At 38.8% G+C, this 23,494-nt stretch overlaps 1 protein-coding gene across 3 annotated transcripts in view; it reads right to left on the reverse strand.

Moving 5' to 3' along the window:
- DIP2B (disco interacting protein 2 homolog B) overlaps positions 1–23,494 on the reverse strand; it is a 212,302-nt gene that overhangs the window by 56,279 nt on the left and 132,529 nt on the right. Inside the window, exons 5-11 of one of the 3 annotated variants that reach the window (XM_084877351.1) lie at positions 17,431–17,640; positions 14,540–14,695; positions 14,014–14,136; positions 9,513–9,710; positions 4,561–4,652; positions 2,372–2,482; positions 551–674 (exon numbers count right to left, since the gene is read on the reverse strand). In XM_084877351.1, coding sequence (XP_084733477.1) covers positions 551–674; positions 2,372–2,482; positions 4,561–4,652; positions 9,513–9,710; positions 14,014–14,136; positions 14,540–14,695; positions 17,431–17,640 — 1,014 coding nt within the window. The remainder of the gene's footprint in view (positions 1–550; positions 675–2,371; positions 2,483–4,560; positions 4,653–9,512; positions 9,711–14,013; positions 14,137–14,539; positions 14,696–17,430; positions 17,641–23,494) is intronic. The other 2 variants (XM_084877349.1, XM_084877350.1) reach the window with 2 other exon arrangements.

Consider the following 23,494-nt stretch of genomic DNA (forward strand, 5'->3'; position numbering starts at 1 on the left):
GAAGGAATTCACATCGAACTGGTCGTTTTAAACATCAAGAGACCAAATCAAGGTCATTTCATAGTCAGTAAGATATGTTTATTAGTTTTTAGTGACACGTCAGTACACATTTATACCTTCTTTCAAAAGTACAATGTTCCACATGCTCATTCCAGGCCTTGACATTACCTCAACAACTGGGAGGTCCATTTGGCAGTGGAAGTCCACTGAGGTTAGTGGTCTATCCTCTGTCTCTACAGGTAGCATTTAGCTTTAATGAACAGAGTGGTAGCTTTTCCAACCATCAGCATAAAGGTTAAGGGTGTGGGCTGTGGAATCAGATTTGGGTTCAAATCGCTGCTCTGCCATTTATTAGCTGTGACTTTGGGCAAGTTACTTAACCTCTCTGTGTCTCAGTTTCCTCACCTGTAAAATGGGGATAATAATGGTACCTACTTCATAAAGTTGTGAGAACAAGAAAATATATTTTAAGTACGTAGCTATTATTAAATTAAAACACTAATTAAAGCACTCGGCTTTAACTAATAATTCAGATACAAATATTACTAACCTTTAAACTGTACGATCTCTCCATTCTGTGTTTTTGGCAGCCCCTTTAGACAGACTTCACTGGTAAGAGCTAAGGCGATACCACAGCTTCCTAGCAAGAAGCCAATCTGCTGCCCTCCAGCATCCTGTGGAGAAGACAGTGAGCACAGTGAGAGGAGTGAACATGAGCACGCTCATACCCAAAACCTAACACTCAGTAATGCTCTGGCACTTGTGTGATAACATTCATGGAGCCCCACTGATATCTGGCAACTCAAAAATCTAATGACAATATGTTCTTCCAAATAGTTTGAAACATACAATGATTTCCTGAAGGCAAATAAAATATTTTATGAATCTGACATTGCTAATGAATTCTACTAGCCAAATGTGACCATTTTATTCAAAGGTCAACAATAATCCTCTTTTAGATTAAATTCAAGCAATTAAATAAATGTTAACACGGTTAAATTGTCTTGACCTACCCACACCCCCAAATCCAAAAGCAAAGTAAGTCAGGTTAGAACAAAATAAATAATGTAAATCAACATCAAACGTCCAAATTTACAATGAAAGTGAACGAATAGCTACACCAAAATCCATATATTTGTTGTTATATTTTAAAAGAGATAGATATAGTCTAAAGATTTTCATTAAAATGTCATCATTATGAAATCCCACAAACACTGTCAACTTAGTATAAGAATAATCCTATGTCGAAACCGGTTTGGCTAAATGGATAGAGCGTCGGCTTGGGGACTGAGGGGACCCGGGTTCGATTCCGGTCAAGGGCATGTACCGTGGTTGCGGGCATATCCCCAGTAGGGGGTGTGCAAGAGGCAGCTGATCGATAACTCGCTCTCATCGATGTTTCTAACTCTCTATCTCTCTCCCTTCCTCTCTGTACAAAATCAATAAAGTATATTAAAAAAAAAAAAAAAAGAATAATCCTATGACTTCCTGAACAACCTAAATATACTATATCCCATCAACCAGAGTTTTAGAGATGTTACCAATTTGTTCTTTATTCTTTTAAGAAAATAATCTTTTTCTTGTAAATCCACACTCTCCAGCATATTTGTCTTGATCATCAACTCTCCATAATAAACAACACGAGAAAATTAAGGTTAGGTTAAACAGCTCGTGGAAAAATCATTTGTTAAACTTTGAAACTGGCCACATAGATTTGTTATTAATGTAAAGTCCTGTGCCATAGAGTAGCAACACGCCATCATTGCACCACCCTTCAACTTCATGGAAATCCTAGGTCACATGAGACAATTGAACCAAATCCCTTTACAAAAGGTCTTACCTATTGTAAATGTGGATAAGATAAATGCAGATTATAGTCTCTGAAGCAAGGGTGGTAATTGTTGAAAAGTCAAGTATGTCTCCATGATTTTTAAGTGATATACAATACCATAAATATTCTATCTTAGGTAAAAACATGTTATTTGCATAAAAGTTATAAATATTTTAAAAAATATTTTATTGTTTTTTTTACAGAAAGGAAGGGAGAGAGATAGAGTGTTAGAAACATCGGTCAGGTGCATCCTGCACACTCCCCATTGGGGATGTGCCCGCAACCAAGGTACGTGCTCTTGAACGATTGAACCCGGCACCTTTCAGTCCACAGTCTGTCGCTCTATCCACTGAGCCAAGCCAGTCAGGGTGAAAGTTATAAATATTAATAATTTTTATGAAACTTTCACGTTTTTAAAAAGTGAAACTTAGTACTTAAGAAAGCAGATGTTTCTAATGTCATGATCAAGTCAATGGATCCAAGAACCCAACGACTGCCATGTCACACAGGCTACATTCTTTTTAAATTTAGCAATGTTACCTTTCTGGTAAGAGGTACCTCTATAGGCACTGGAATCACTTCAGCCAGGAGACATCCATAAAAAGCCACCATAAACATGACTGGATCATTGTTGGGATAAACCAGGGCTACCTAAAATGCATAATGACATTGAATAACAGAGGAATAAAAACAGACTAAGGCTTTTAAGTCACTCTATAAGATATACATTTAAATATAAAATATCTTTCATGAACACAATAAATAAAACTAAGTTATTGAGAAGAATGCACAAATCTAAAAAGACCTCTGTCATTCCCATGATTATACTAGACACATTTTGGGAACTATATTGCAATTCATCATCATCCTAAGGTTTTTCACTTAATTCTATTGGTGATTTAGCAATAAACAACTCATCTTAAGTAGTAAGTTAATTACTTGTGAAAACTAAGCCAATTTACTTTAGTGCAAAGCTAAAGCAATAAAATATGTGTATCGATTTAGAGACCAGAATATTAAAGAATAAGTCTTACATCTCTCACAGAGAGCTATAAGCATTGAAGCTCTTACTCTTTGACAAATTCATTGCATTAATTCAAGTATTCTAACATGAAAGGCATTTGGTAATAGGTATAAGCATTACTGACAGAAACCATTATGGATATAAAGTTCATTCATTTACAAAAGATGAGTTCAAACCTGTGATCTCACCTCTAATACATCACAGGGATAACCAACGCTTCCTACTACTCAAGGAATGAAAAAACACAGAAGTCACTATCATTTTGGAGTTTTGTTACTTGGCTCAGATATTTATACATTAACATTTGAAACTTAATTATGTCACTTGACTCTTGTTTTTCCTTCTTTTGCTTTCAAATGATCTAAACTCACTTTCAAGGTAAGTTCAATTCTTTTTTTAAATTAAAAATTTTTTAATAAATTTCAATTCAAACCTTCAAGAGTTCTAAAAAAAAATACAAACTATACAAGACATTTAAGTAACCCATTTTCTTCCTGCACCCATATGCCTCTGCTGTCAGGGAACACAGAAGCACCTTCTGAGGGTTCAGTGGGGACTAGGAAACACTCATATGCCACAATCGTAAGTAGAAGTCATCCTTTAGATCAGGGGTCTTCAAACTACGGCCCGCGGGCCACATGAGGCCCGCAGAGGAGTCTGATCCGGCCCGCCAGGTTTTTTGGGCAGTGAGCGCAGCCGAGGTGTTACAGTAGGAATTAGTAGTTCATATAGTCCGGCCCTCCAGCTCTCTGAGGGACCGTGATCTGGCCCCCACTTTAAAAAGTTTGAGGACCCCTGCTTTAGATGTTCTTTGACACAATACAAAAATGTTTTTTAAAGGCTAGTTTAGGAGATTCTATAATCATGAGTCTCCTAAAAGCAAGTCTGTTGCATAGCTGGTGTTTCATTCTACAAATTCCAAGTGAAAAGTAATGTTTGATTTAAGAAGTAATCATATTTCAAACTTATTAATAGAAAAAAAAACTCTTCAAAAATTAAAGAAGATTCATGTCACCTCCAATTAGAGAAGAAATTAAACGATGCCTATTTGCTTCTTCAACGAGTCTCCCTTCCTTTCTAAATAAAACTACAGAGAATTGTTTTTAAAATTTTATGGGACTATTTTTTATAATCCTCACCCAAGGATATGTTTTTGGTGTTTTTTATTTTATTTTATTGATTTTTAGAGAGAACGGAAAGGGGAGAGAAAGAGAAACATCCACTGGTTGCCTCCCACATGTGCCCCAACCCAGGATTGAACTGCAACCTAGACCTCTACCCTGACTGGGAAAAGAACCCACAACCTTTTTGTCTTGGTGGATGGTTGATGCTCCAACTGACCCACCCAGTCAGGGCGATGGGACATTTTTAAAAGAAAAAAATCAGAGTCAACTTGTTTGTTATTTTTGTTACCTAAATATCGAGATATTTACTTCCAGAAAGATAGGTCTCCCTAGTTTTTATTAGCTCCTGAAGAGTTTACTGATTATCAGCAACAGAAAGGGACATGTGAATTTCCTTCAATTGATGAATGTAAGAAATATTGCCTGGCATTGGGCCAACCTGGGTTGGCAACAAACCATTTTCATTTCCTAAGAATAAAAGTTATATAAATTATGCTGTTGTATATTAAAAATCCAGAATGCGTATGTTCAAAAGCAATAAAACTTCACCTCCTTAAAACCAAAAAACAAATTAAGATTACCCTGTCTGCAGGTTTTAATACAGGTTCATTTTTGGTCCCCAGTTTATTAAGCAGTGTATAGGCCAACTTTAAACTTCTGCTCCACAACTTTCCTGAAAAAGAAAAGAAAACAGTCATATAGAAAACCACAGGTACACACCTGCCACCACCCCTACCCCTAGCTCGCCACGCCTTTCTTCCTCTGAGAGAGACATCCCCTAACTCTCAGGGTCTCCACGAGACTTGCAGCCAGGGGAGCAATAGGTGGTGGCAGCTCATCCCGGGCTCACCGCCTGAACCTCTCTCCAAGGCCCCCTTTGCTCTGACTTTCCAGTGAGCTGACAGTAGCCCCACCCTTGGTTCTCTTTTGTCAATGTGACTTACTTTCCAGTGAGTCCCCCACGGCTCACTTTCCCATAGCATTTCTAGAAAGCCAAAGCAACCCCACCTATGCTCTCTCTAGTTGCTTCTTATACCCTAAGCACTTCCTTGTTTCACCTTTTCCAGCTTTAATAAACATTATCTGAGAGAGAGAGAGAGAGAGAGAGAGAGAGAGAGAGAGAGAGAGAGAAAGAGAGAGAATCACAGGCCTACCTCATCAAGAGAGCATTCAGTTCCTAAACAGATATAAGACAATGGCCCCTTCCAAATGACACATCAGACAAGCATGGCCTCCAACAGAGAGTTCCTCCCCCACAACAAACATGTTATTATTCATACTAGTTTATGGAAAGCCAGTCCTGCCTCCAAACAACAACAAAATACAGCAATGGAAGCTCATTCTGATTTAGATCATTTTTCAAGTTATTATTTTTTAAATATGTTTGTATTGATTTCAGAGAGGGGAAGAAAGAAGGAGTGAGAAATAGAGACATAATTGATGAGAGAGAATCATTGATCAGCTGCCTCCTGCACAACCCCTACTGGAAATCTAGCCCGAAACCAGGGCATAGTCTCTGATTAGAAATCGAACTTTGACCTCCTGGTTCATGAGTTGATGCTCAATTTTCTGAACTAATCTGAGTATCTTTTTTAATCTAATTTTTTTTTTTTAAATAAGTTTTTATTTTTCATATTATTACAAATGTTCCTTCCCCCCCCCCCCCCACCATTGCTCTCCTCCACCAGGTTCCCACCCCACCCTCTGCCCTTTCCCCTCTCCCCATTGTCCTCATCCATAGGTGCACAGTTTATGTTCAGTCTCTTCCCACGCCCCCCTCTCCCCTTTTCCCCAAGAATCGTCAGTTCACTCTCCTTCCATACCTCTGATTCTATTATATTCAACAGTTAATATTGTTCATCAGATTTTTTTAATTTCCTTGGTTTTTAGATTCACTTGTTGATAATTACGTATTTGTTGTTCATAATTTTTATCTTTGTTTACTTTCTCTTCTGAAAGAACCCCCTTCAGCAATTCATATAATTCTGGTTTGGTGGTGATGAACTCCTTTAGCTTTTTTTTTATTAGTGAAGCTCTTTATCTGGCCTTCGATTCTGAGTGATAGCTTCGCTGGGTAGCTTATTTTTGGCTGTAGGTTCTTGCTATTCATCACCTTGTATATTTCTTGCCATTCCCTTCTGGCCTGCATGGTTTCTGTTGAGAAGTCAGCTGACAATCGTATAGGTGCTCCTTTATAAGTTACTACCTTCTTTGCTCTTGCTTCTTTTAATATTCTCTCTTTATCTTTTGCTCTTGGAATTTTAATAACGATGTGTCTCGGTGTGGTCCTCTTTGGATTCCTTTTGTTTGGAGTTCTGTGCACTTCCTGGACTTGTAAGTCAAATTCTTTCACCAGGTGGGGGAAGTTTTCTGTCACTATTTCTTTCAGTATGTTTTCGATATCTTGCTCTCTCTCATCTTCTGGAACCCCCATAATTCTGATGTTGGTTCGCTTGAAGTTGTCCCAGAGGTTTCTTACATTATCTTCAATTTTCTGGATTCTCTTGCCTTCTAGCTTCTGTGGAGGAGTGTCTTCTGGCTCTTTATGTTCCAAATCTTTGACTGATTCTTGCGATCTTCCCTTCTGTTTTTAGGACTCTGTAGAATATTTTTTATTTCAGACAATGTATTCTTTATTTCTTGTTGTTCCCTTATCATTTCTTGATGGTCTCTTTTCATATCCTCATAGGCCTTATTCATCTTTTCTAGGAAATTCTTGAAAAACCTTATAAGCGTAGATTTGAACTCTATATCCAGACGCTTTTTGTCCTCCATTTCTTTCGTTTGTGATCTATTTTGTTGTCGCATTTCGCAGTTACAGATGGGACGGGGTTTCAGGGTGGAGCCTGCAGCTTTGGCTTCCGTCAGCCCCGCCCTATGCGGGTCCTTCAGTGCTCGCTGCCGGCGCCTCTGAGAGAAAGGTGCCCTCGATTTTCGCCTGCTGCCAAACAGTCTATGCTCTCCCACAATGAGCCCGGTATTGGGGTTCAGTTCAGTTGGAAGTGGAGTTGGACGTGGCGTTCAGAGCAGTCTGGAGCCCCAGTCTCCTTCCCGTCAGGGCAATCCCGCGGCACAGCCGACCGTCCCTTCTCTGCGCGCTGTGTGCGCACCTCCGGGACCTCCTTTCTCCGCTACCCCGGGGTTCCGACTTACAGCCCAGCTCCCTATGGCTGAGCCTGAGTCCCCGGGGTCTGGCCCAGAACGGGGGTTCAGAGCAGTCGGGGGCCCAGCACAGTCGGAGTTTTATCTCCTTTCCGCTAGGGAACGCCCGCCAGGCACTCGGCCTCCCTCCTCTCCGGCTCCGTCCTCTTCTCGCGCGCCGCGTGTCTCCGTACCTTGGGCTTTTACAGCTCCTCCGCGCTTCCTTCTGGTTTTCTCCTTGCTTCTTGTTGTAGGATTTCCAGTCAGTCGACTTTCCTGTAGTTCTGGGTAATGTCCATTTTATATTTTAGTTGTATTTTATTAAAATTGTTGTGTGCGGCTGCGGCTAGTTGCCTACCCGAGCAGCCATCTTGGATTCTCTCTCTAATCTGAGTATCTTTTTTAAAAAAATATATATTTTATTGATTTTTTACAGAGATTCTGCCTTCTTCATGCTTCCTTTCTTCAACCATTCTTAGAAATTCTTACTTATATTATGGAATAGGTAAAAGACAAATTGTATTATTTCAATAGATATGTTACTTTTATATCTAACACATTCAGGGGAGGTTTAAACATATCAGTTTCCACAATTCTTTAAATAAAACAAAAAATTTCTCTAAAATTATTCTATATTTAGGTCTATGGACAACATGCACTGCTTGTGAAGGCAAAAAGGAATCTGTCTGAATAAACTAGTACAAAATCTCACAGCCCAGGTTAAATCTACTCTTCATGTTAATTTTTTTCACTCTTATTATTAAAAAAAAAAAAGTTATTTTTAAATAATATATCAAAGAAAAAGAATTTACTTTAAAAAGTTATTTACAAAAGAAAAAGAAAAACTTTAGCTAGGGTGTAAAACTAAATGGAAAAGTCCTGCTTCTTTGTTTATTATAGAATTTTGTGCCTATTATAAGCAAAGAGGCAGGATGAAGTAAATGACAAAGATCTAAAGAGTAATTAATTTCAATATCTGGATAAGACCATATGGTTTTTACCATACATCATTAATCCTGCCCAAATGTCTTCCTAAAATGCTCTCTTTGAACAACTCTATTCCTTTTTAAAAATATATATATTTTATTGATTTTTTGGTAATCTGGTAATCTCCATTCACAGGGAACTCATACAAAAGGAAGATAAACAATCCAATTAAAAATAAAGGGGGGGGGGGGAGTGCTGAGAGGATTTGGAGAAAAAGGAACCCTCATGCACTGCTGGTGGGAATGTAGACTGGTGAAGCCACTGTGGAGAACAGTATGGAGTTTCCTAAAAAAACTGAAAATGAAACTACCATTTGTTCCAGTAATCCCACTTCTAGGAATATACCCCAAGAAACTAGAAATACCAAGCAGAAAGGATATGTGCACTACTATGTTCATAGCAGCACAATTCACCATGGCTAAGATTTGGAAACAGCCTAAGGGCCCATCAGCAGATGAGTGGATTAAAAACTGTGGTACATCTACATAATGGAATACTATGCTGCGGTAAAAAAGAAGGAATCCTTACCATTTGCAACAGCATGGATAGAACTGGGGAGCATTATGCTAAGTGAAATAAGCCAGTCAGAGGAAGATAAATATCACATGATCTCACTCATTTATGGAATATAATGAACAACATAAACTGATGAACAAAAACAGATCCAGAGACAGAGAAGCATCCATCAGACCTTTAAACCTCAGAGGGAAGGTAGGGAAGGGTGGGGTGAGGGGGAGAGATCAACCAAAGGACTTGTATGCATGCATATAGGCCTAACCAATGGACACAGACATTAGGGGGGTGAAGGCAGGAGTAGGGGTGTGGGGGGAGCAAAGGGGGAATAAGGACATATATGTAATACCTTAATAAAGAAATTTAAAAAAAATAAAATTCTCTCTTAATGTTAAAAAACATCAGTGGATGCACAAAGTCTCTTCTTTTCTGCTCTAATATTTATTTATTTATTATTTTTTTAAACAGTGCTACCCTTCTTTTTTAAAAATGTATTTTTATTTATTTCAGAGAGGAAGGCAAAGGGAGAGAAAGATAGAAACATCAATGATGAGAGAGAATCATTGATGGGCTGCGTCCTGCATGCCCCACACTGGGGATTGAGCCTGCAACCCAGGCGTGGGCCCTTGACGAGAATTGAACCAGGCCAACACTCTATCCACTGAGCCAAACCAGCAGGGCTCATTTAAATATAAGCTGCTTTGCAAGCGTCAGGTTAGCAAATTAAAATATTTGTTAATAGCTGTACTCAGAACTTAGGATCCTTTAGAAAATAAAAGATCTACTGAAACACAATGACCAGCAACTGCGAAATACCAAGATAAAACCCCTCCCATGATAACCTGTAGAATGATTAGGAGAAAAGAAAGGAGCTGGAACCTTGCAAACTCACCGTAGGTGAGCGTGTGGACTGGCTTCCCCGTCACGTCCAGTGCGGTCAGGCAGGGGCACTTGGCTTGCGTGGTGGCCCAGCGCTGCAGGGCAGACTCCAGCGCAGGAGGCCAGTTGCAGATAACTCCTGGGGGCTCTCCCTTCACGGGGGTCATCTGCCGCCCCTCAGGCTTGGGCTGGTTAGGGTCTGGCTGAGGCACTGAAACAACAGAAATGAGATCTGATGTAAGTGCAAACACCAACCAACACAACTGAGGTCACTAAACCCAGATATGTTTCCCTTTTCCTTTCATCTTCATCTATCAATAGTTTGAACTCACTCTGAGAGAAAAGAAAGGATACTGTTAGAAGTGGTAATCCATAACCTGGGCCTTAATTCACTTTCCCACATAACTGTAAAATCATATTTTATTTAATTTAATTTCACGCAACAAGCAAATCCTGAGCCCGACAAAGCAAATCACTGAACGCATAGGAAAGCATAAAGTGTAAATTTCCTTTTAGTAATTTTACAATTTTTAGTAAACTTGTTTTGAAATCTTTCATTTGTGTCCAATGTCAGAGAGCCAAGTTCCATTTTTTCAGATAACATTCAATGAAAAGGGACTGAATGGTGAGTCAGGAAAACCAAATTTATATTCATTTAAAAATATATAATTTTATTGATTATTTTACAGAGAGGAAGAGAGAGAGATAGAGAGCCAGAAACATCAATGAGAGAGAAACATGGATCAGCTGCCTCCTGCACACCCCCTACTGGGGATGTGCCCGCAACAAAGTACATGCCCTTGAATGAAATCGAACCCGGGACCTTTCAGTCCACAGGCCAATGCTCTATCCACTGAGCCAAACCGGTTTCAGTTATATACACTTTTCACTAGTGTGACCTTAGGCAAACTGAGTTACCTGAGTCTTGTTTTTTCTCATCTGTAAAACAGGGACAGTAAGTTATACCACAGGGTCAGTATCAGACTCAACCCAATAATGGGCAGGCATGTTCCTTCCATGGCCAATCCCTTTGCCTCATGGTGAACCCATAGTCATCCCTCTTAAGAAGCAGATCAACCAGTGCATTTTCTGGGAAACCATCTCCTACCATTTCTTCCTCAGGGCTCCCACACCATGTGGTAGTCCCCCCTTATTAAAGCACTAGGCTCCTCAGGGCTTCTGATACTGTACACGTTTTTTCTCCACCCTAAGCTTGAGAGAGGCATGGTTCTTACTTCTCTTATTGCCTATAGTGCCTAATACAAAATGCTCAATCAATTTTAGTTAATTTGAACTGAATTTGGGGGAGATAGAAAAGCTCTAGATTATTAACATGATCATTCCAGAAACTGGCAGTGAATAACATTTCATAATTTTTCACTTAAAGCTAAGGTCTTCAATTTTTCTACAATAAATAAGTACCGTGTTTTCCCGAAAATAAGACCTACTTACAGGTTTCCTTCTGAGTGAAATATAAGGCATCCCCCCGAAAATAAGCCCCCCCCCCCTCCCCAGGCTCTGTCTCAGAATGCTATTGCTAAACATGAGAGATTTGGTCCACTGATTCTGAAAGAAATGGAGTCACAAGAAATTCACCAGAAATTCAGGAATTGGATTGTTATGATGATGTTCCAGAAGATGATGACATGATTGTCATTGAATAAATGAGTAAATTCTTGATACCGTAGGATTCAGTTTGTCTGGTTTGTGTTGACAACTACCATACTACCGTACCGTATACAGGTAATAAATTTCCTTTATTTTCATTTAACAATAAATGTGTACCGTATTCTTCTTCATGGAAAAATAAGACATCCCTGAAAATAAGACCTAGCGCATCTTTGGGAGCAAAAATTAATATAAGACACTGTCTTATTTTCGGGGAAACAGTATTATTCAAATAAAAAAAATCCTATATATTCACAGTAGGAAAGATAATTTACACATGGAATAAAAAAATCAAGTATTTACTGAGTACCATTGTGTAGATAGGATGTGATAAACAGTGAAAAAGTAAATACTGATCTATTATTCTCTGACAAACATTTATTCTTTCTAATGCTATGTATAAGGAATACAGAGTCTATGTCCTCCAGGGGTATCTAGAGTACAATGCGGACACACATACACACACACACAAACACACAACTAAGTAAACATGAGCAGTGTAGACAGAGGCATGTATAGAGAAGGCAGGCGGGATAGGGCCACATTGCCTAGTTTAGGGGGTGGGATCCTTCACCTGTAGGAGGTAAGGCCTGAGCTGAGTCTTAAAGATAGATTAGGATTTAGCCAGGTGAATGGGAGGTAAGAGAAGCGGCACAGAAAGGACAAGGAACAGAATGAGCAATAGGTATTAGATGGGCAATTGGAATATGAAATAGATTATATTTTTTGACAGGTTTGAGAAGCTCACTAAAATATCTTGAGTAGTTTCACTTCCCAAATCACTGTCCTTCTACTCTGTATATTTCCAGACCCTAAACCATCAGATTAAGTAAAAAAAAAAGAACACAATCAAGCTAAGTGAATGGTTTCGGTTTTGCAAACAGATTACACATGGCAGGCACAGTCTTCTGGTGATAAAAGTCTGTACATTGTTGCCGTCCACTAGGCCTCAATGCAGACTTCAGGACACATTCAGACTTCCAAAGACATAGGGGGTCTCTTTCCAAAGGTATTCTTATTCAAATAAACAACAGCTTGCCTATTAATAACTAGTGACAAGCTGTTGATTCTATTCTGACAATGAAAACTGTTTCAGTATGATTTCTATCAAACCTTGAGCTTCATTTGCCTGGTCAATACACAGTGCTAAACTAAAATGCCTGGTGAGGTTATTGTTGGCATGAGCACCTTGAACATCAGTGCACTGAGAAAGATCCCTTTAGCTCAATGAGTGCAGTGACTCTTAAACAAAAGTTCATCTTAACCTCATGTGTCAGATTGCTTGTTGCTTCCTGCTGCATAAAATGGGTTAAGACCAAATCTAGGCTACTCATGGGCCTATTTCCAGTAACAGGTCTGAGATGATCAAAGCCTACTATTAGTCTCAGGATGTAAAAATGGAGTACAAAGCTACCAGGATTTAATTCTTTTGACAAAAGCTTTAGTTAGGTAGATCTATTTGCCACCTAGCTTCAATAATTATCAAATGGTCACTCTTGGTTTATCTAGGCCCTCAAGGTGTTTCCCTACCAATCCTTCCTAAATATCATGATTTCATCCATAATTTTTTTTAAATTACTGAATGAATAAACCACTATCACCACTTCCTCTACGAAGCTTCCCCTAACCACACGGATACAACTGATTTCTTTCCTTCTCCAACTACCTGTATTAGTTCATACATATTTAATGGCTAAACTCAGTTCTCACATGTATATATTTTCCAACAGGTCTAAATTATAAACAACATAATGGAAGAAGGAAGTTGACTGTATTTTGATTATCCTTTTCACCATCTACCATGTTACTGTATTTTTTTTTTCACATTATCTTTTTCCTAATGTATTTTTTATTGACTTTAAAGAAAGGAAGGGAGAGGGAAAGAGAAACAAACAACAATGATGAGAGAGAACCATTGGTTAGCTGCCTCCTGCACACCCCCTAGTGAGAATCAAGTCTGCAACCCAGGCATGTGCCCTAACTGGGAATTGAACCATCACTTCCTGGTTCATGGGTTGATGCTCAACCACTGAGCCACACCAGCTAGCCTACCATGTTATCTTAAAGAAAGCAGTCATATACTAGTATATGTGTTGACTGGCTGATTTAACAAAAAGGTCTGTTATATCAAAAAGATTGGGCAAACTTTTGAGTATGACATCAGTATTTTAGGATAATGCCAAATATAAATAATCCTATCCAATAAAGAGGAAATATGTTAATTGACCATCACACCCTCACAAAATGGCGATGCCATAGGCAATAAGGAGCAAATATACTAATTGACTGCCACACCCTCAAAGATGGCAACGCCCAGTCCTCTCAGTCTCCCAGCTGCCCAGGGCCTGCCTGAGGTGCAGGCAAGCCTCAGTTGGTGGCTACCCCGAGACTCAGATAACCAGGGCCAGCCAAGTCTTGCACTGCCAGCAGTGGCAGCAGCAGAGGTGTAATGGGGACCTTGCCTTCCCCTGATCGCTGGGTCATCTCCTGCCCCTGAGGGTTCCCAACCTATGAGAGGGGGCAGAGCGGGCTGAGGGAATCCCCCCATCCAGTGCATGAATTTTTATGCACTGGGCTTCTAGTTTTTCAAATAATGTATCTGGCAAAGTTCCAAATTTCAAAGAGCATATTTTCAAGGATAGTTCAATACTCCATAGTTATCTCTTTCCTTTTTTCTCCTGCCCTCCTGCCCTATTTTTCATCTGAGATCTAAAATATAAATGATCCTTAGGGGAAAAGAGCAGAAAACTATGAAGTTGTTTAACCCAAAATGATGCCTTGCTCATCCTTAAAGCCTGACATGTAGTAATCGCTTAAGAAATGTTTGTTTATGGTACTATTACTACTACCTTCCACAATTTCTTCAGAGTCATCCACAAAAAATTCTTTTAAGGGAGGCCTTTTGGGTCGTTTCAGAGTGTTGAGAAGTTGTTGGATTTTTGTGGATACTCTGCTACTGACAGGAACACCTATAAGGGAAAAAAATGGTAAGTTAAAATTAATTGATTTCAGGGATATTTTAGTTCATCAATTTTCTTAGAAGCTTTTATTTCTAATGATTTTTGGCCTTTTCCCACAGTCTCATCCTATTTCAACTGGGACAAATAAATATAAATATGTCCATGACAAGTTTTGACAACAGAGAATAAATACGGTGCTATTATTAATATATTGCTTAATGATGTCACTTAATCTCCCTTTTCTCTTATAGCATTCTTTTCTTTTTACATATTCAATTTTTTGTTCAAAGTATCTTCTGAAAGTACAGACTAAGTCTGAACAAATGTCAGTGCGGCCACAGTGCAGGCGGCTGAAAGAGCATGCTCAAGATGACTTGTGTTACTGGATTTCTACCCCATCAGAACTCCCTACCATCAGCTGTATCCATAAGGCTGGACCTGTTGGATCCTTTGTGCATGCCTTTAACTATCCCGGAGGGGGGCAGATCAATATTTGCTGGGCGTATTGAGGAAGATGATGATGATGAAGAGGTAGTTGTAGTGACATCAGGGGGAGCAGAAAAATTCTCTAAGAGGGGAGAAAACAAAATTTAGAATTATATTACATTAGCAGTAAAATAAAGAATTTTTAAATCTTTTTTTGTTTGTTTGTTTTGGTTTGCTTTTTAGCAAGGAAGAAAACTATGGGAATGAGCTCTTGTAAAACAACCATTGGAATCAAGTTCTACTAGCAAGATATAATGAGAGAGCAACAGGGTAAGCCAGAGCTTATGAGCTTTCCAAAATTAGTTTAAAAAACTCGAGTAGCCTTAGTAAGATCAAATCCTCTAACAAATGTTTCTCAAAAACACTCTTTTCTATGTAGAAAGACTAGTAGAAAACCAATATTAAAAATAATCCTAAAGAAAATAAAAATTACAAATGACTTCAAAATGAAACCAAGTGAGTATGATTATATAGTTACTAGTATTCTAGTCTGTTAAGCATTTCTTCATGTTTATGTTGGTTTATCTGTAATATTTCTTTTTCTATTCAAGACAGAAATAGTATCTTGAGAATGGGTCAGATCATTCAAGTTTCCAGTTGAAGAAAACAGAGAGGTCTTCTTTTAATTTTTATTAATCGACCCATAGGCAACTTGGATCTATATACACAGACCAGGTTCTTCCCTTGCTCTAAGCATGGTTAGTGTTACTGTACTTTGCTTCATGTATAGATTCTTAATATAAAGGAACTGAATGACATAAATTGGAAGAGAGACATTCAACGGGGATGTGTTACAAAAAAAGTAGAAGAAGAAAACATCTGGAGAAGTAAAAAAATGAAATTAGAAAATATACAATTCACAAGAATAATAAAAAGCCACTCAAAACAATAAAAAGGGGAAAAATCATAATATGAACAATTTCTAAAATCAATTTGAAAGTAAGATCTCTATGTTCTAAAAGTCTGTAATTACTAGTTTAATAGTTTTTAAAGTTTTAAATATAGTACAAACTATAAATAAATAATAAATAAATATAGTACTGGCACAAATATATGGCAGTATATCTCTTCTGTAGGATAGTGTGGTAACAAGTTTTAAAAACCTGCATTTTTATTTGACTCAACAATTCCACTTATAGAAATACATACTAAAGAAATAATCAGACAAATGCACAAAGTTTTGTGTTCATAAATGTTTATCCCAACAGTTTTTATAATAGCAAAAAAAATGCATAATACTTAAATGTCCAAAATTGGGGAATGGCTAAATAAACCAGGACATGGCCATACAGTGGCATATTTTGAAACCATAAAAAAATAATAGTATAATTCTATATTAATGATATAATAGATGTTTGTGATAAGAAAAGCTGGTTATGAATGTTATGTTTAGTGTAATTTCATTTTAATAAAAATAAAACCTACATATTTATATGCAAATAAAGTCTAAAAGGATATAAAATAGTGATAACATTAAGGTGTTATCTATGGAAAGTAGGTTTATAAATTATTTTTATCAGTACTTTCACATTTTTCTATCAGAATCATTAATTACTTCTTTTAAAACATGCAAAAGGCAATAATGTTAGATAAAACTGCTCTCTTTTAGACCAATCTGAAAATAAAACCTGACCCACCATGACTTTTGCGGCCTCTTCCAAAGAGAAGAGGCGGTGAGCATGCTCACCTGTAGCTGCCTTAGGAGGTTCAGGGAGTGACGGGACAGGGTTAAGAGTGCAGGACAAATCAGTGCTATTGGCCTTGGCTTTTAAATGTAGTCAATCACCCCCAAGGTGGCTATTGTCGTTAGAAGTTATTGGCTTGAATGAAAACTTTCCCAAGTTTTCCTTTTTAATTAATAAAAGAATACAAGTGCAATCTCCCTCCTGGGAGAGACCCACACCTGTCCCCTCCCCCGCTCCTCCCCTGGCCCGTTACCTTTACTTTTCTCGCTCCTAAGCTCCAAGGACCTTTTCTTTCCCCTCTGTAACTTTCTAAATAAATTTCCTCTTAGACTTTGAAAAATTAAATAACAATATAAATAAGGTGATATAAAAGGTCACTGATAAGAAAATGAAGACACCAACATGTAATTGATTGTCTAGAAAAAAGAGAAAAGTATAACAGGCACATGATCTGATGTTCATATACATCACTTAGTGTGTGTACCAACCAATTAAGCAAAAGCAGAGAACTGAGTTGTATCTTTATTTGCAGTTGTCACAAACTCTTTAGAAACACACACAAAAGAACATAAAGCAGAGCCAAGCAGAAGCTACATACACACCATACGGGTGCAGAGGCAACACGTAGCAGCCCACAGAGTCCCATTCTCGGGCTGCACACTCTAGTTGTAGCAATAACACAGCAGCAAGGACAATAAATCCAGTCTTTATGCTAAAGACAAAAGGGCCTCACTGAAATTGTCTTAGTACAGAATTTGCTCAGGTTTAATGTTTTTGGTTTGAGAGAACGTAAACAATAATCCTGGGGAAAATCTAAGATGTTAGTATTTTAGCACCTTTGATCAGATGGAATATTCTTCAATAGGATAAACCCTCGCTAAGACTGGTGTTATATCTTGCAGCCTGAGTATTGCTTATGGAAATAGCTATGGCTTCAGGTGGGGAATATTTTGCACCAAAAATGCAGACAAATGTATTGCTGGTGTTTCATTCATTTGCTTAACTGTCATGTTCTTTCTGATTCTACTTTTTAGGCCACTCTGAAAAACCTAATACAAATCAAAAACTTTTCTGGATACTGGGAGCCAGATGTGACAATAATTTGGGCTTCTTGGATAGACCCAGCTCCTACCTATTCGAGTATTGGCAAATACATCAGCTAGAGACCCACTGGTTCCTTTGACCTCTCCATGGGACAGCGTAGAAGATGCAGATGAAGAAGTGGACGATCCCTGAATGGAACGGTTGATCCAGGACTCTGCATTCTGTAAGCTCTGTAAGGCAGCAGAGAGCGCAGCTTGGCGTCTCAGAGAGCCCTCATCCTCGGAGGCCGAAGACGTGTCTGTGTGGAATTAGAAAAAAAGTTGTTCTCGATCCTGCCTAGAACAGAGACCTTTCACTTCTTGCTCATTGATCACACATTCAATTTTGACACCAGCAAAACATTCGCATTCTCAAGGTAAACTAATATGTCAAGCTTCTCCAGAATCACAAGGAAAGGTCTATGGAACAAAGTGCTGAGAACCAAGATCAACAGTAATTAATATAAATGCTACAAGTCTGGTCAGAAGGCTGAATTGGGCTCTTTGATATTCACAGGGTGAATATTTGCATTTTATTACCTACTGCTGACTCAAAGGCCTAAAGCACACCCCCCCAACCTGATAATCTTACAGTTACTAAACATTACCATTGATAGCTGTTTGCATACCTAAAAAGCAATTGTGTATTCTAGCAAATAAAAGCAGATGGGAACGAAGACTCAGTGGAACTTGGCTACTACAGCTAAGCTTTCCCTGGCTTCCCCCATAATTTCCAAATTTATATTTCTTGTCTTGTGCATTAATTTGCCCTTCTCCAAGTCTTTGAACCTGAGGCCACGCTGGCTGTGGTTTCACACAAAAGACTGCAAAACTAAGTCTAAATCTACAGGTAACTTTAAGTTATTTTTTAAAAATCCATTTAGAACATTTAAACTTCACTGTTTTTCTGATCTGAGTTTAATCAATACCTAAGTTCTTTGGCTCATCTTACTTATATTCAAATAATTCTGAAGTGCTTATATATCATCCTCAATCTCTTAATTTATAGAACCCTGTGATCAGATGCTACATTGATTTCAACAAGTACTTATTAATTAATGTTTACTTAAAAGGAAATAATATTGATAGGAAGATATAAAAACTTATTTTAATTAACAACGACTTAAGTGTCAGTGAGAGGCTGGGGAACTGATGTGGAATAAGAAATAATGCTTAGCCTGAAAGCATTCATGGTTTCAGCGCAAAAGATAGCTGGCCATTAGGCACAGGTAAGCTTTTCAAACATGACAGGAGAGGGCACTGATCTGTATTTCTCTTCTTAATTCTCAGAGAAGAACTGTGAGAACTTCACTGAGGTCTGTATTTAGCCTGGCCCTGACTTCAGGAAAATAAGGCCTAAATTAGAAAAGCATATGAAAAGGAGAGAAAAAAAAAAAATCAACCAAATATAGGACAGCCAAGTCAGGGTTTGTTCCAGGGCTCCAAGCTGAGGAGGCACACAAATTAAGGGGCACTGGGTCTGATGTGAGACAAACCCTTTAAATGGCTTTAGGGGTTATAATTTATGGCCTGCAAATTGAATTCCATTCATTTTTTAAAAAATTAAATGTTCTGTGATTAGTCCTGTTGAATTCTTTCCTATAATTCGGGTGAACCTGTAGGTCCATGTTCTACTTTGGCTCAAAGAACTAAACAGATAACATTGTAAGTACCAACAATGGAAATTTAAACCACAAAAGACTAATTTAATCTAGAAGTCAAATTCTGCAAGAGAAAGTTTATCCTTGCTTTCTGCTCTGGACTACTTCCAAATTACTACCTCATATTGAAGGAGATATGAGATCCAAGATTTGTTTTGTTTTGTGTGTATGGTTTTTTTTTTTTTTTAATGTACTACATAATCATTACATATGCCAGGAACTATATCAGGTTCCGGGGATCCTGAGATGTATGAGTTCTTATGAGACAGGAAGGGGACTAAAAAGGGTTACAGTCTAGTACAGAGAAACACACAACCCCAGACTGTTTCACAGGAATACAACAGATGCTAAGGAATAGGGTAAGCAAGGGTTTCACTCCCGGGCACCAATCCCAGATGGGGATGTCAAGGACTTCTATAAATGGAGCAAAGACTTTGAAGAGGTAAGGGGCACCAGTGAGACTGAGAGGTAGACAGTGACCAGACCTCAAAGGGATAGACAATGAGGTTCTTTAAAGGGCAGAGAGATCTACAATGCAAAAGGAGGAGGATTAAAGGAAAATAAAAGAAAAGTAATAGCATCTGCCATGTTTTAAGGAAAGCCTTTTGCATAATTTCCAGAAATTATCCTAACATTTTAGCTGTACCTTGGGAGAGAGATTTCTATCTTTGCAAATATGCTAAAGAAGGGGGTTGAGGGAGCCTGGGACAGGTGAACCTGGCCCTTAGAGTAAAGTATTTTTAGGGTATAGATAATATATCCCATAAACTCCACTAGATACGCAGGCTATCTTCCTTGAATCATTTATTTTAATCTGTATATGTCTAAAATCAGAATAACCCGATTTTCAAAAGATAGTAAAGGCAGTTTTTCATGATTAAGTTTATGGAAAACTGGCTTCATTATGTTTCTATATTGAATCAATTATGTAATTAGGTATATTGTTTCAATTCAATTTCCTCATCGCTCGAAGTCCTCCTCAGAGTGTTTAGAGGCCATGACTGTGGGCAGCGTGGCAGAGTGTGGTGGGGAAAGCATGGTTCCGGTGTCTGTCTTCCGTGGGACCCCTGGGGCCCACCCCTTACTGCCTTCGTGATGTGGGTAATCACAAGATTACCCATCTGAGAAACCTGGCTGTTTGTTCAGCCATTCAATAACTACTACTAAGCACTTCACTAGTTTGATATAAAAAGATGAGCAATTAGTTAGGAGAAGCATAAGGTTGAGGAGAAAGAAGTGTGGGTAGAGGGGAAGCTGGGAAGGGACAGAAAATAGGCACATTTGAAGATCTGAATGAAATTAGACCAGCTGAAGCACAGGAAGCAAAATCGTTAGTGAAGAAAGATGATGGCGGACAAGTGAACAGCACGGGGTTGCTAAGGTCAGGAGAAGACGTGCTAAGGGAACTGGCTTTCATGCTAACTGCAGTGGCAGGCCAATGAAGTGAGTCCGTGTCCAGAAAGCAGCCCAGCAGTGACAGCACAATAGCAGGTGGAAAATAAACATTAGGTCTTCTTTCCTCCCAGAATAACCCACCCTATGTTACCTCAAGAAACTGGCCGGGCAAAGTTTAAAGTTGATTGTGTTTTAAGATCACACAAAATGTAAGCACTTCTCTGAGACTGTATCTTTTTAAAAATAAAAATGAGCTCCTTTAATTCTTATACGTTGCCCTGGCTGGTGTTGCTCAGTTGGTTGAGCACTGTCCCCTGCACGGAAAGATTTGCTGGTTTGATTCCATGTCAGGGCACATGCTCGGGGTTTGGGCTTAATCCCCAGTAGGGGGCATGCAGGAGGCAGCTGACTGATGTTTCTCTCTCCCTCCCCGTTCCCTTTCCAATCTCTCTAAAAGTCAATTAAAGTATATTTATACTAGAGCCCCAGGGCAAGAAATTCCTGCACTTGGGTGGGGTGGGGGGCCCTCAATCTGCCCTGTGCCCTCTTGCAGTCTGAGAGCCCTTGGGGATGTCCAGCTGCCAGCTTAGGCCAGCTCCCCACGGCAGTAAGATATCCTTAGTGCTGCTGCGGAGGCGGGAGAGGCTCCCACCACCACCCCTGCACTGAGCCCAATTTCTGGCTGAGCAGCGCTCATCCAGTGGAAGCACACTGACCACCAGGGGGCAGCTCCTACATTGAGCATCTGCCCCCTGGTAGTCAGTGTGTATCATAGTGACCAGTCATTGCACTGTTGAGTTGATTTGCATATTAGCCTTTTATTGTATAGGATATTTATTTAACTATCACACAGAAAATTGCAATGAATTTGTAGAAATTCAGGTTAGATTAAATGCAATGAATTTGTAGAAATTCAGGGACGATTAAATGAATATTAATAGAAACAAAACTATCATTTCCCCATTGATTCTGCTCTGGTTGAACATGAACTCACAAATGTTTATCTGTTATAACTAAAGTCCCTTAGCTAAGCTCTTGTATATGATGAGTACATCTACACAACACAAGACAATTTTGAAAATACAGTTTGCCCTTCAGTTTATAACTGATATGACTTTAACACAGCATCATTTAATACTGATCAATGGAAGCCTAACCTCCATTTATAGCCAATTAGAAAGCATACATTCTAAGGAAAGAAAAGCCGAGTTTACTAACTGTTCTTAACCACTGTAGCACTTTCAGTCTTTACCCATGTGTGGACATGACTTCCCTCTTCTTAATGGAAAATATATTTATTATATCTAAAAGTGTTTATTAATTAATAAATCTAATTTATAGGTTGAATTTAAACACCTACCATAGCCTCTCCACTCCTGATAAATGAAAGCTAACCTATACAAGGACTTGTACATAGATGTTCATAGGAACATCTTATTTATTTTAATAACTAAAAACAGGAAACAGTCCAGCTGGCATGGCTCAGTGGTTGAGCACTGACCTATGAACCAGGAGGTCACAGTTTGATTCCTAGTCAGAGAATGTCCCCAGGTTACAGCACTCAATCCCTGTGTGAGACATGTAGGAGACAGCCAATCAATGATTTTCTCTCATCATTGATGTTTCCGCCCCACCCTACCCCTTCCTCTCTGAAATCAATTAAAAATTAAAAAAAAAACAAAAATGAAACCACCAAAGTATCCATCAATAACTGAATGGATAAATTGTGGTGTATGTATATGATGGGATACTAATCAACAACAAAAAGGAATAAACTACAGTACTGATACACACAAAGTAAATGAATCTCAAAATAATTACACTGAGTAAAAGAAGCCAAACCTTTTCCCCAAGCAACTGTGAAGAAGTACAACTGTATGATTCTATTTATATAAAATCCTAGAAAATGCAGGCTAATGTAGTGATAGAAAACAGGATCAGTGGTTACCTCGCCAGGATGGGGAGAGGGGATTACAAAGGGATCATGAGGAAACCTGGGGGGCTTGTTATCTTAATCGTGGGATGTCATATTAAGTCAGTGGTCGGCAAACTGCAGCTCGTGAGCCACATGCGGCTCTTTGGCCCCTTGAGTGTGGCTCTTCCACAAAAGACCACGTGCAGAAGTCAGTTTTCGGCTCTCAAAAGGAATTTCAATTGTTTTACTGTTGATATCTGGCCCCGTTGACTAATGAGTTTGCTGACCACTGTATTAAGTAAAGAAAGATTTCCCAAGCATGAGGCATTAGTAGAGTGAAAAACAAAGTCAAGTAGACTCTCTTGAGGCTTAACTGCTGTTTGACCTGAGGTAAGTGCCTGAACCTGCTTGTTTCCTCATCTCTAAAGAAATCTGCCTACAGCTGGTGACAGGAGTAAGACTGTTCAGTGACTATTTGTTAAATTTTATTGTCGTGGCCAGAGATAATTTCAGAATAAAATTTTAATGTCCTACCTTAAAAAGAAAAGAAAAGAAATGAAAAGAAACCTGCCTTCCTGCCTTACAGACGCTTATGAGGAGCAAATGGGGCAGGACAGCCACAGGTACCTGAAAGTCTTTTATAGACCATCACACACTGTAATTCCATAAAGCGCTGTTAAAGCATGTTAAAAGTGTAGCAATATCCCATCTGTCCACCCGCCAGAGAAGCACAGAGGTAACATTCTCCTTGTCTGGTGCTATGAATTACTGCCAGAGGCACTTCCAAGCGGGGCCGTATGTGAGACTAGACCTCTAAATTGAAGCTTAGTCTCTATCCAAGCCAGCTGAAATTGCTTACTGTGTTTTGGGGTCATACTGTGATTTATTCGACCATCCTGGTACCCTCATGCAGTGTTGGGTAAGCCCACCAGGGTGCAGAAAAAGCTGAGAGGGGAAAAATGTATGCTGCAGTTTTTATATTGTGTTTATTCGTATGAATGAGTAATAGTTTTACACAAAGAACCTCCACAAAGAAAGAGCTGAGGTAATTGTCTCATGACATTGGTAAATGATTTCAGCACATAAAGGGAACTGGATGGCAGCAATTCAAGCAGTCTAAAAGGACCCAGACACTGAAAGAAC

This window comes from Pipistrellus hanaki (genome assembly GCF_964339955.1).
Source record: "Pipistrellus hanaki genome assembly, chromosome: 3".
NCBI lineage: Eukaryota > Metazoa > Chordata > Mammalia > Chiroptera > Vespertilionidae > Pipistrellus > Pipistrellus hanaki.